Genomic DNA, 13,685 nt, shown 5'->3' with positions numbered 1-13,685 from the left:
AGAGCTCCACTATCCCAAAGAAGCCTGTGGCTACCATTTTTATACTTTCAATTGTGTATTACCAGATGCAGCAAAAGGTAGTTACAAGTGAAATCTTCAGGGGAAGGAAAGATGGCTACACTGAAAGTTTAAATCAACCCTTTGCCAACAGTCGGATAAGTAAGTACGTTTTCCAGCCTATGTATTTGGCTTTCCAATTCTAAAAGGAGTCAAAGGGTGGGGTGCGGTGGCTCATGCCTGTAATCTCAGCACTTTGGGAGGCCGAGGTGGGCAGATTGCCTGAGCTCAGGAGTTTGAGACCAGCCTGGCCAACATGGTGAAACCCCATTTCAACTAAAATACAAAAATTAGGAGGGTGTGGTGGCAGGCACCTGTAGTCCCAACTACTCGGGAGGCTGAGGCAGGAGAATCGCTTGAACCCAGGAGGTGGAGGATGCAGTGAGCCGAGATCATGCCACTGTACTCCAGCCTGAGAGACAGAGCAAGACTCTGTCTCCAAAAAAAACAATAATAAGTCAAAGGAAGATGCTCAACTCTGCAGCATTTCCTGCTGACTATTTCCCCAGCTGAGATCTTGGCACAGAGGTGCATAACAAAGCTAGCTGATACCAGTGACTTTTCCGCAGGATTGGTATTTTAGTGATGATTCATGGCCTTCTGGTTCCCTCTCTAGATGAAGGAGACATTAATCCCAAAGTGCTTCAGCTAATTAGCCATGAGAAAATCCAGGTAAGGCGATGTGTGTCCTCAGTCTCACACAGGATTCCCTCATCAAGTCTAAGAGCAGGGTCAGCTTTCTCCATAAAGGGCGCACTATTTAAATGCAGGGGCAGCTGGGCAGCCGGGGCTCTCAACTGTGAGGCTTTGGGTATTAACTAAGATGATGGGGAACAAGTGATGATTAGATAATGGCTGCTGTTCTCATGATCCCCCCGTCACCCTAGAAACTGTCTCGGTTTGCTTTCCAACACAATTGAGTGAAGTGTAGCTGTGAACTTATTCATGAAACACCCCCGTATTGGCGAGACGCAGTGTGCCACAGTGCCTGGGCACTGACGCTGGCTTTGAACGCAGCAGCCATGAGATCCTGGGCAGGTCACTTAAGCTCTTGGTGCCTCTGATCTTCTGTGAATGAGGATAATGGGGTTACTGAGAGTATGAATGAGTCGGTGGGTGAGAGGTGCTCAGGCTGCTGCCTGGCACACAGCAGCAGGTGCAGTCCTGGTGATCGTGTGTGCCAGTGTCTGCTCTGCCCCACTTTTTTTTTTGGTTCCCTGGGGAATAGAAGCCACTGTGACTGGATTGGATTACACTGTGGCTGTGAAAGTTTTCATCTCTGACCATCAGAGCAGACCTGCAAGGCAGGTAGCCATAGCCTTGACTTCCTCAGAGAGCAACGCAGCTAGGCAGAGCTAGGAATTAAACTCCCCACCATGCAGAAAGCCAGAAAATATATATATAATTTTACGTATATATATATTTAAATCTATTTGAGCTTCTCTGAATGCTTGACATCACTTTACTGGTGTCTGAGTAGCAAGAAACTCAGTAGTCTGCCCCGCCTCCCCACCATGAAGTCACCTTCCCCTTGTAGTATGGTGTCCCGGTCATTAAATATGACAGAAAAGGCTTCAAAGCACGGCAGCGGCAACTCATTCTTACTCAGAAAGCAGCTTACGTGGTGGAACTTGCCAAAATCAAACAGAAAATAGAGTACTCAGCTCTCAAAGGTAAGAAATGGGCAATCTTAAAACAATGCACTGAGTCGACTCAACTACTAGAAAGGCCAGTCATGAAGCTCCCAAATGGGAAACACAAGTGTAGGGTGCCCATAAACCCCAGGCTAGCGATGCACACCTGCAGTCTCAGCTACTGGAAGGCTGAGGCAGGAGGATCACTTGAGCCTGGGAGTTTGAAGCTGCAGTGAGCTGTGACTGCGCCACGCACTCCAGCCTGGGCGGCAAAGTGAGACTCCGGCTCCAAAAAAAAAAAACCCCAAAAAACAAAAAAACAAAACAAAGAAACCATCTGCCCTCCTCCCCTGGCGTTGCCCAGCCTGGACTGCACCCCTTATTCTGGCATAAATATTAATAGCACCACTTTACTCAAGTACCCAGATTGGGCAATAGTCTTCTTCCACAGTGATCGGAGCCCACTAGCAGGCTGATTTCTAAAGTATGCCCTTCATCCTTCTGGGCCCAGCTAGGAGAATGAAGCGTGGGGTTGGGCAGCCCCTGGGCGTCTCTCTTCTTCTCTGTCAAGCTATCTAGTTCCTGACTCATGTCAAGCTATCTAGTTCCTGGCTCCTAACTCTGGATCTGTCTTAAGGTGTCTCCACCAGCAATCTGAGAGACGGAATCTTAGTCATTCATGTTTCACCAGACGACAAGCAAAAGGTAATTATCAGCCACCAGTCTCTACTAAAAGACAGAAACGATACACTGCCAAAATGTTAAGTTGACCACCATGAAACTTGTCTGTCGGTGTGTCTGTTTCTTTAAGCTGTGAATACTGAAATTATGCCTTGTCTCCTCCCCACCCCAGGGGGATGCCGTTTTGCAGTGTGGACACATGTTTGAAGCAGTTACTAAACTCGTCATGCTGGTTAAGAAGGAGAACATTGTCAATGTTGTTCAAGGAAGGTAGGTGGTGTCATCTTCAGCTCGGGAAGTAATTCAATGTCACAGTGTTTAAGACCGAGCATGGTGGCTCATGCCTGTAATCCCAGCACTTTGGGAGGCTAAGGCGAGCAGGTAACTTGAGGCCAGAAGTTCAAGACCAGCCTGGCCAACATGGTGAAACCCCATTTCTACTAAGAGTACAAAGATTAGTTGGGCTTGGTGGTACACGCCGGTAATCCCAGCTACTCAGGAGGCTGAGGCACAAGAATCACTTGAACCCAGGTAGCGGAGGTTGCAGTGAGCCAAGATCACACCACTGCACTCCAGCCTGGGCAACAGAGCTAGACAATGTCTCAAAAAAAAAAAAAATATATTACAGATCAGGGAAGATACAAATATTATTTTCACTCCTGGTTGCCTCCTGCTTCCAACATAATCAAGCACCATCTCTACCAGTAAGGGGTGAGAAACAAGCCTCTAGTGTTACATCCTCGCCCCCTCCCATAAAGAACTTTTTTCCGTCTTCATCCCTGTGATCTTGGGTTCCAGAGAAATGAAGTCAGTGAAGGCAGGATATGCTGGAGAGCTGTTTCTTTTCCCTCATCCTGTGCTGTTCCAAGTTTTAACAATCAGAGGAGCACATTTGTAGGTGGAATAAGGAGAGAGAGTTGAGTGCTTTGAAATGTGTTGTCTTTGTGTTGCTGTACCTCTGAGGGAATACTCAGCCCCTCAGAGCTTCAGTGTGACATGGGAGTAGTTCCGCAGACATCACACTGGCCCTCTGAAGAACTGAATGTGCTCAGCTGATTTCATGGTAACTACAGAAACATGTAGGTTACCCAGCTGTGGCAACAGCATTCTTCCTTTCCTCAAATATGCTATAAAGCACTGTAATAAAACAGGAATTTGATCTTGAAATTAGTAGAATTTCATAAGTGAATTTCTTTTGCAGACCAAAGGTTGAGAGAAGAAAATACAGTATGTCAGTAATGTGTCACTTTGTGTATTTTAAGTTTACAGTTTTTTATTAGTCCGGGAAAAGAAGGCACAATAGTTTTCGACACTGGACCGGAAGAACAAATCTATAAAAATAAAAATGGACAATTAACAGTGGTGAGTGGCCGTCTCTGGGAGGGAAGTAAGCTGTTTTATAGAATATAAGTTAAAGTTCTACCAATTTCAGTCCTATAGATTGACTGGATTCATAAGCTATTAATAGTTCATTTCTGCCCTCTATTCCTAATTCTACATCTGTAAGACAGGAAGAAATTGATATAGAGATATATATGTCTAAACACTGAATGAGAAAAGAAGAAAAGCTGACCATTGTTAAGTTGTCAGGGAACCAGAAACTGACATAAGACACTTCTCAAATAGCAGAGTCTACCTTTTCACTGGATGAAGGCTTTATGCTTATGATAGTAGCTTATCCATAACTTCCTTCCACATTGAAATCAATGCGCTTGTGTCCCACCCAGATACTGAGACTTAATTGGTTGGAGGTGTGGCTTGGGCTTCAGGATGCAAGAAAATATAAACGTAAGAAAAGTATGTAAGAAATATATAAAAAAATGTAAGAAAATATAAACTCGCTTTTTGGAATACATGTGTCAAAGGCTGCCCATGTTAATACCTTTGGTATAAAACGGGGTCTAACAAGCACAGAGGTTTGGGAACCATGGCTATGCTAGAGAGAAGTCTAGCCTGAGCACACAAGTATGCTGCCTTCCCTGACTGTGCCCATACTGGGCTGCTGAGCTGAGTGTCCCAGTGGTCCTCGCTGGCAGGTAGTACATGGAGCTTGTTTTGATCCAGTTTTGCTGAAAAACGACATGTTAAAAGCAGAGGGGGCTATATCTTTAAAATGTTTCTTGTATTATACAAAGAATTTTGATACAAATTAATTTAAAAATGGTCTGTGAACATGGAGTGTCTCATACACATTTAAATTTAAGTGGACTTACCTATAAAGTCATTTTGCAGGCCAGGTGCGGTGGCTCACACCTGTCATCCCAGCACTTTGGGAGGCCGAGATGGGCGGATCACCTGAGGTCAGGAGTTGGAGACCAGCCTGGCCAACATGATGAACTCTGTCTCTACTAAAAATACAAAAAGTAGTTGAGCATGGTGGTGCATGCCTATAGTCTCAGGGAGGCTGAGGCTGGAGAATTGCTTGAACGTGGGAGGCAGAGGTTGCAGTGAGCTGAGATGGCACTGCTACACTCCAGCCTGGGTGATAGAGTGAGACTCTGTCTCAAAAAAATAAAATCATTTTGTAGATTAAAAAATAATTGCCCCTAGACACAATGATCTCCTTTGGGGACAAGTTAAAATAAGGACCATTTTGGATATAGACTATAAGGTGTCTTTTTAGTTTACACGCTGTCTTAAAAGTGACACCCTAGAGACTGTGTCTCTCTCCTCTGGAGTCACATGGAGTCTGTCTTCCTCCCTGACTGGTTCTGGCTGAAGAGGCTGACAGGCCTCCATGCGCCAGTTTCTAAGTCTGGCTTGTCTCATGGGAGGTGGCACTGGCTTCTCACAGGCCCTCCACACCCACCTTGCTAATGGTGACAGTTGAGGTGATAACTGTTTCCTTTTGAGCAAAGGGAGGGGGGCAGGGCTGTAAACTGAAGTGTGACTCTCTCCCAGGTGTCGGTCAGGAGGAAGTCCTGATAGAGGATGACATCTGACCTCGACCACCGCCATTTTTGCTCCAACTGAGGAAATTACGGGGGAAGCAGGGATTGGATCCAGTTGGCTACCTCTTCAAGTAACCAGGCCCGCAGCACTAACGGATCACATCTGAAGAAACTGAGGGGGGTTAGGCCAAAGCCTAACCTCAGCTTCTCAGCTGCCCCGTGGCACCTTATTAAATTGTCACCTTCTGGACGCAGACCCCAGGTCACCCAAAGGCATGATTCTAAACACCCTCCACAGGACCTATGTTTAATGGGCACTCCAACGTGTCATTAGAGGGTGGGCAAGATTCTCTACCTCTGTCAAGCTGCCCCGAGACATGATGCAATCCTGTGTACAGTAAGTTCTCAAGTAACATTTCATTATGTTGATAAGACATGTGATTCCTGGGCAAGGCCACTGTCTGGGTGGAGTCTATACGTTCTCCCCACGTCTCTGGGTTTCTTCTGGGTGCTCTGGTTGCCTCCCACGTACCCAAGGTGTATGTGTCAGGTGAACTGGTGCGTCTATGCAGTCCCAGTCTGAGTGAGTGTGGGTGCGTGAGTGAGCCCCGTGAGAGGAGGACATCCTGTCCAGGGTGGGTCCCGCCTGGTGCCCTGAGCTGCTGCGATTGGGCTCTGGCCATCTGCAACCCTGAGCATGCAGGTTGGAGAATGAATGAATACCAATTTTATTGTAAAATAAAAATGGATATAAAGCATATGAGCACACAAATGGACAATAAATGCCACAGTACAAAAGCATGTAGGGAGCCCGTCATACTTGTCACTGGGGAGGGGCTCCTTATAATTTCCCCTTTGCAAGCGTTTATTCACTGATGGATGCGGCCACCGCTACAACCACCCTCACTCATTCACCAACACTTAGGTAATGATCTTATTTTTAATTTAATTAAATATATGTATAGCTCATTTATTTCAGTGTTTAATATGAGAAGTGCTTTGGTCTTTATTTAGAAGTTAGGTGATGTTTTTGTGCCCAGCAACATGCTGTGGGAATTGAACTCTTGTTTCAATCCATTAGCCTCATGGTTTTGCTTCAAGTCTCAGCTTCCAAGAACCTCTCAATGACTTACTGTGCATGGTCTGAGACTAAAGGAAATTTCCGAAAGCTGCAAAATTTGAATTTTGCTTTAAATAAATGGAACTCAGATGTGTCAAAGGATTGGGTTTGGTGAACTGAAGCCGTCTGCCCCATAATAGTAAATCAGTGGTAACACCAGCTGATTCACCTTTTTTCAGGAGCCAGGCAGCCTTTGACCCCAAGACTTCCTTTTGGTGTTTGACTTCAAACACTACAGAAACATGACTCATCTTTCCCTTCCATCCCGAGTGACTTTAAGGGGGTGAGGCAGAACATGGGGGCCCTGCCTTTGTTGTAAACCACATTTTAGGGGCCCAGTTATGCCGGGCATGTCTGAAAAGACCCAGAAAACAGAAGCATTTTATGACTTTTTTATTTTACATGTCCACAAATGTCTGCACAACATACAGTGGCTACATCTAAAACTTTGAGCATTTTTTTATAGCGCAAAGAGACGGAAAGGTTAATGACACACTTAACTGTGTTATAGTGACTTTGGGTAGAGCCCTAAAGACAGCACAGGCTCCAGAGGGAGGGCTGAGTGTTGTTCACACTCGGGTCCTGAATCGCTGTTGTAAGGTACAAAGACACTTTAACTGGGGAATGGGGTCCCCACACAGTGATTCCTCCCACAGGAGGGTGACAGACTATGCCAGGAATTGTCTTGGACATGGGCCCCAGTCACCACAATCAAATGGCTCATTTAAAACAAACAAACAAAAAAACCTTGATTACAACACACCAAAGCTGTTCCAATTAGTAAAAAAATTGTAGTTACTACATTGCAGTGAAACCTGACTCTTTACCAAATCTTGGGCGAATGTTTTACTTGGCTAGTGCTTACATTATAAATATTGGTTTTTGCCCTTAGTGCGAACATAAGAAAAATCAGTTCCTTGTATACTCAGTAACAGAGCTTGGACCAGCCAATGCTGTCTGTTCACTCATGGCTATAATGCAGCCAACAGAATTTGTTCACCATGGAATGTTTTATAAACCTGTTCATATTCCAGAGAGACAAAGACTCAAAACTACAGGTGCAAAGTTGGAGAAAAAGTGAGGGTAGAGAGAGCTGCCAGAAACACTAGCTCATTAGGCATAGAGGCCACAGCAAATCAAATTGTTCCACAAAGTCATTCTTCATACAAACATTTAAAAAACTACGCAGCCAGGTGTGGTGACTCATGTCTGTAATCCCAGCACTTTGGGAGGCCAAGGCGGGCAGATCACGGGGTCAGGAGTTCGAGACCAGCCTGGCCAACATGGTGAAACCCCCATCTCTACTAAAAATACAAAATTAGCCGGGCGTGGGCTGGCGGGTGCCTGTAATCCCAGCTACTCGGGAGGCTGAGGCAGGAGAATCGCTTGAACCCGGGAGGCAGAAGTTGTGGTAAGTGGAGATTGTGCCACTGCACTCCAGCCTGGCCGATAGAGCAAGACTCCACCTCAAAAAAAAAAAAAAAAAATTTATACAATGGCTTTTCCATTTTCAGGGCCGATATTCACTTCGACTTTCTAAAAAAGCTCAACCCAAAAGGCAGGGTTGGTGTTTAAAACTGAAACAGTATAAAATCTTTATGAAACATTATTTTGTAAGCCTTCTTTCCTTAGCACTTAATAAAATCCAAATGGCCTAATATAAAAGTTTCTCACACGACAGTTTAAAAAGCGTCTGCCCAATACATGATTTTGACATTCAGTCATGATTGTTTCCAAGTTTTATTGTAGGCTTTGCTGTTGGATACAAAATGAAGGCATACAACTGCCACAGGCAGGGCAGTACGTACAAAGTCTAAGCTGTAAAAACCGTTTGAAAATATAAACTCGTTTTTTGGAATATATATGTCAAAGGCTGCCCATGTTAATACCTTTGGTATAAAACGGTAACGATTCCCCTGACAAACCCATCCATCACCTGACACACATTCACATCTCCTGGTAACTACTCTACCTAGTCTAGTCTCAACCACCCCTGTCAGTCACGACTCACTCCTGTTCCTTTGCAGGCGCAGAGGAGCCTGGGAGGTAGGTCACTGAGAACACCTGTCCTACACGGGTGCTGCACCCCGCTGGGCTCCAGCAGGGGCCACCTGTGCCCCACAAGCACACGTCCCCACCCACAGTTGCACACATCCCTTAAACATGAACACAGACACAAAGCAGACCCAAAGGTATCTATCTACCCGAACATCCTCAACCTGTTCACTGCTGGCCACTCTACACGTGTAAAAATCAGAGGCAAAGACAAGGGGGTTTGTGTTTACAGCAGGTAAGCTCCTTGGGGCTGGTGGTGTGAGGGTGTCCCTGCCTGGATGCCAGGCTAGGAGGAAAAAGGGTCTGGGCCACGCTGAATTTCTAAGCCAACTGACTTAGAAAGTTAGCCCAGCTTCATGGGGAAGGAGGCTGAAGAGGAGTGGGATCCCAGGGAGGGGTAGTTTATGAGCTATGCCTGTCACAGGGTCCGATGGCCTTCCTGGAGTGGAAAGGTCAACCAGGAGAACAACTGGAAGGGGCTGGAGTCGGGGAAAGAACCAGAAACAGAGCTGGATACTTACTGCCATGGAACGCTCTGCTCCTGCGCAGACACGTGGGGTCCCAGTGAGCACCAGGCCAAAGGCCAGCCCAAGGTGGCCAAAGGCTTTCTCCCGAAACAAGACCTTGCACCCAAAGTTGCACTGGTCACAACGATTTAGATGCTCATTCAGCCACATTTCCACTGCCACAAGCTGCAATTATCAACAAGCTCTAGGCCCAAAGCCACAAGGCAGAAAGCACTTCTAGCAAAGCGGTGGGGATTGTGTCCGGGCCAAACACACAGGAACCAGGAGTGGACCTGCTGGGGCTGGAAGATTATGAAATAGGAAGCAGGGAGCTCAGATACCTCTGGTGGCCTCCAACTGCAGAACAACTCTCGGAATTGTCAAACTGAACCCTTAAGGGAGTGTCACCCAAAAATCCCACATAGGAAGTCGACACCCACAAAAATAAATATTGCAAACAAAAGTTCTCACATACACTTCACACTCATTCATACTTTTCCTCTGAGAACCGAGAAAGCCTGGCTCCAAAGAGTCTCAGATTCTCATGAAAAGTAGAGATCTTAGACACAGCTTGTTCAAAGACAGGGGTCATACGCCTGGGTCAAGACAATCAATTTGCCTTGTCAAGCAATACCAAAATAATCATCTGGCTTGTTACAAAAGTATCTCCAGGCTCCAAGGGAAGCAGAAGGGGCCCGGCAGCCTGCATAGGATCTGGGTGTAGCACGGGAGGGAGTGGGGGCGGTGAGAGAAGGGCGGCTCGGTCTCTTGCCTGCTCACTGGTGGAGGTGGGCCCGGTCGTCGGGGCGCTTGATGTGGATCCGCCGCACACGCTCGATCCGCTCCCGCTCCCGCTCCTCGTCCTCATCCAGGTGGTGGGAGCGCCCTGCCGCCCCGCCTGTGGCCTCCAGGAGCGCATTGTCAGGTCCCCGGCCGTCCTGGGCCTCATAGAGCAAAATGTTCAGGGTCTCCTCATAAATCCGGGCTTCGGGAAACTCCACCTGTGTTCCCACAAAATACAAGGCAGGTAAGTTAATGGCCCATACTCTCTGCCAACACCTGGACTTTAAGCAGGGCCGCCAGACTAAATCAGGCCCCTGGGATTCCGCTGAAGGCCACCAGTATTATTTTTAAATAAACGGATATTTTCAATGGCAACACTTACGTGTGGCGCTAAATGCACAGAAAATCAAGGGGATGCAGAGAAACAGGTCTCCCTGCCCCTAGTTTCCCTTCTTAAAGGTACAGTTTCTCATCATTTTACCCTCTCAAAGATTCTGTGCATGTAAATATGCGTACATATATTTATTCATACACTCCAAAAAACACACAAGGTGGCCCACCACACACACTTGTACATGTCTTCCTCTTGTCCCAAACTTAACCTAGAGATCATTCTGTATCAAGGAAATATAAACACGACAATGCAATTAACCATACTTGGATGGACATTTAGGTCAATGCTAATATGCTTCTCCTAACAGAGCTGCAACCTTGCACACAAGTCCTTCCACACCTTAAAGCAGTCTCTAAAGCAGTTTTTTGTACAGGGTCCAGCTGGGGACCCCCACGAAATGGACATGAGCCCTCCTCCTTGGCAAATCACTGTGTTTGCTCATTGCCCCTCAGGGTTAAGGTGTGATGAACAGGAAGAGGGCCACATAAGCAGGTCCCACACATTTGATCAGACTAGACTCCACTTTCAGGGTAGAATTCAGAGGTTCCAGTTCTGGGAAAAATGGAGCAGGTACACTCTACCCCATCTTCCTCACTGACACTACAAAGCCAGGATGGGATGCACGCAGCAGCTAACTGTGGACTCAGAAGTAAATCGTGGCAGGTGGATGGGGGGAAATGACAGAATTTGGAGTAATGCCCAACAGTGAGTTTATTGTTTGCCGCTGCCAGCACTGATGCAACCTGAAACCCTGAAATGGCACCAGGACAGAAGACCTCCAGAAGGTCTCTAGTGGCCAGGGAGGCCACCGAGTCTAACAGCAGAGAGGCTGGGGACAGAAGACCTCCGGAAGGTCTCTAGTGGCCAGGGAGGCCACCGAGTCTAAGAGGCAGACAGGCTGGGAGGAAATCCTGGTTTTCTTTCCTTTTTTTTAGATATGGGCTCTAATGAAGCTTTAAAATTTTAAGACTTATTTTTAGAGCTTAATAAGGAACAAGGGGATTTAGAGACCACATGGTCTGATCCCAGCTGTTTCCAGATTGGCAGACCAGGTTCAGGAGCGGCGTGTTCTTGTGTCTGTGAAGCTGGTTAGGGGCAGAGCCAGGATGGGAAGCCAAGGGCCTCTTTCTCTTCTCTTTTTTGTTTTGAGAGAGCGTTGCTCTGTCACCCAGGCTGGAGTGCAGTGGCACAATCATAGCTCACTGCAGCCTTGAACTCCTAGGCTCAAATGATTCTGCCACCTCAGCCTCCCCAAGTAGTTGAGACTATAGGCATGCATCACCATGCCCAACTAACTTTTTTTTTTTTTTGAGACGGAGTCTCACTCTGTCGCCCCAGCTGGAGTGCAGTGGCGCAATCTCGGCTCACTGCAAGCTCCATATCCTGGGCTCAAGCCATTCTCCTGCCTCAGCATCCCAAGTAGCTGGGATACAGGTGCCCACCACCACGCCCTGCTAATTTTTTGTAGTTTTTAGTAGAGACGGGATTTCACCATGTTAGCCAGGATGGTCTTGATCTCCTGGCCTCGTGATCCGCCCGCCTCGGCCTCCCAAAGTGCTGGGATTACAGGCGTCAGCCACCGCGCCCAGTCACCCAACTAACTTTTAAAATTTTTTTGTAGAGATGGGTGTGATGATATGTTGCCCAGGCTGGTCTTGAACTACTGGGCTTAAATGATTCTCCCACCTCAGCCTCCCAAGTAGTTGAGACTACAGGCACACGCCACCATGCCCAGCTATTTCTTTTTAAATGCTTGGTAGAGACAGGGCTGTTGCTATGTTGCCCAGGGTGTTCTTGAACTCCTGGACTCAAACAATCCTTCTGCTTTAGCCTCCCAAAGTGTGGGATTACAGGTGTGAGCCACCATGCTCAGTCCTTTTCTTTATTTTCTTGCACCCAGACCTGCGCATTCCTGTGGCAGCAACCAGAGCCTGCAGGAGTCAAAACTCTGAGGGAAGGAACCTTCTTTTCTGATGAGAAGAGCTGTGGTCTCAGCAGGATTGGGTGAATCTGGTTGCTTTTTCTATCTTCATGCTGCTGGGCCCAAAGTATAGGCACGGTCACAGAAAGTAGGTGGGAAAGCGGGAATAACTAAGCCCCCAGCTTTCTGGCTGGCTGACCAGGAAAGGGGACTCCAGGGAAGCTTAGAGAACTGCGGCGATAACAAAGGAAGAGGAGCTTGAGAAGCAACCTGTGAAGTTGTATATGAACTCCTAGACCCACACTCAGCTGCAAGATCTGCCCCTAAACCGCATAAGCAGACCCGAAAGAACTGAATGCTGCAAGAGATACTGCCCAGGACAGACGGGCCACTGCGTGGCACACAGCTGGGACAGATTTGAAGGCTGTGAAAACCAAACTGTCATTGCAACTACAAACTACAGAAGGCTGGTGAGAGCTTGCAGCCTAAGCCCAACTGGGTCAATTGCCTGCTAAAACAAAAACATCAATGTTCTCCCTAGGATTTAAACAAGGCCTGGAGCCCTTTAACAATATTCAAAATGTTTAGGATACAATCAAAATTTCTCAATACACAAGAACCAAGAAATTCTCAACTCCTGTGGGAAATAACTCACAGATGCCAGTGCCAAGATGACACAAGGTTCTGGAATTACCTGACAAAGACCTGGCAGCAGCTATTATTAACATGTTCCAGTAAGTAAGGGTTAGAGCAAATGGGAACAAAGGGAGTCTCAGCAAGGAGAGAGAAAAACCAAATAAGCACTTGAGAACTGACAAATACAATAACCAACAGCCCCAAACAAAAACATAACTTCCCAGTAGGGCTCAATAACGGAGCGGAGATGAGAGAGGAGAGTCAAGTGATAAGGGCTGGGCGCAGTGGCTCATGCCTGTAATCCCAACACTTTGGGAGGCCAAGGTGGGGGAATCACTTGAGGCCAGGAGGTCGAGACCAGCCTGGGCAACATAGTGAAACCCAGTCCATACAAAAATAAATAAAATGAGCCAGGTGTGGTAGCATGCACCTGTGGACCCAGCTACTCAGAAGGCTGAGGCAGGAGGATCACTTGAGCCCAGGAGTTCAAGGTTGCATTGAGCTATGATTGCGTCACTGTATTCAAGCCTGGGTGATGGAGCAATACTCTCTCTCAAAACAAAAAGAGAGACGAAAGAGGCCCTTGGCTTCCCATCCTGGCTCTGCCAATAACTAGCTTAACAAACACAAGAACACGCCGCTCCTGAACCTGTCTGCTAATCTAGAAACAGTTGGGATCAGATCACGTGTTCTCTAAAGCCCCTTGTTCCTTATTAAGCTCTAAAAATGAGAAGTCTTAATCTTTTAAAGCTCAATCAATATGATGACTCTCCTCTTAATACCCAAGGGCAGAGGCAGCCCAGGCATATTTTAAGAAATCAAACCATGACAGAATGGGGTCTAATTACAGGAAGAATTCATAGCCCTAAAAAAAACAGTTCACAGGAGAAAAGGGCTATGATGTCTTGCCAATGTGGAGAGAGAGGCAGATGATTCTGGTTTGCCCCCACCCCTGGGATCTTTGAAAACAAAAAGAACCTCAGTGTTTTGCCCTTATCATCTTTTAG

At 46.8% G+C, this 13,685-nt stretch overlaps 2 protein-coding genes across 4 annotated transcripts in view; one reads left to right on the top strand and one right to left on the bottom strand.

The window, feature by feature from the left end:
- The window catches only part of MYO1H (myosin IH), a 60,927-nt gene extending 54,450 nt beyond the window's left edge, over positions 1-6,477 (top strand). Inside the window, exons 25-31 of the mRNA XM_010379539.2 lie at positions 66-159; positions 674-729; positions 1,595-1,730; positions 2,329-2,396; positions 2,545-2,642; positions 3,635-3,734; positions 5,274-6,477. Of these exons, the coding sequence (XP_010377841.1) occupies positions 66-159; positions 674-729; positions 1,595-1,730; positions 2,329-2,396; positions 2,545-2,642; positions 3,635-3,734; positions 5,274-5,297 (576 nt within the window). The 3' untranslated portion in view covers positions 5,298-6,477. The remainder of the gene's footprint in view (positions 1-65; positions 160-673; positions 730-1,594; positions 1,731-2,328; positions 2,397-2,544; positions 2,643-3,634; positions 3,735-5,273) is intronic.
- Positions 6,478-6,759: 282 nt separating this feature from the next.
- KCTD10 (potassium channel tetramerization domain containing 10) overlaps positions 6,760-13,685 on the bottom strand; it is a 29,678-nt gene continuing 22,752 nt past the window's right edge. For all 3 annotated transcript variants that reach the window (XM_010379526.2, XM_010379530.2, XM_030938333.1), the window contains exon 7: positions 6,760-9,945. In XM_010379526.2, coding sequence (XP_010377828.1) covers positions 9,721-9,945 — 225 coding nt within the window. In that variant the 3' untranslated portion in view covers positions 6,760-9,720. The remainder of the gene's footprint in view (positions 9,946-13,685) is intronic.

This window comes from Rhinopithecus roxellana, chromosome 10 (genome assembly GCF_007565055.1).
Source record: "Rhinopithecus roxellana isolate Shanxi Qingling chromosome 10, ASM756505v1, whole genome shotgun sequence".
Taxonomy (NCBI): Eukaryota; Metazoa; Chordata; class Mammalia; order Primates; family Cercopithecidae; genus Rhinopithecus; species Rhinopithecus roxellana.
This window is presented reverse-complemented; position numbering and strand designations above follow the sequence as displayed.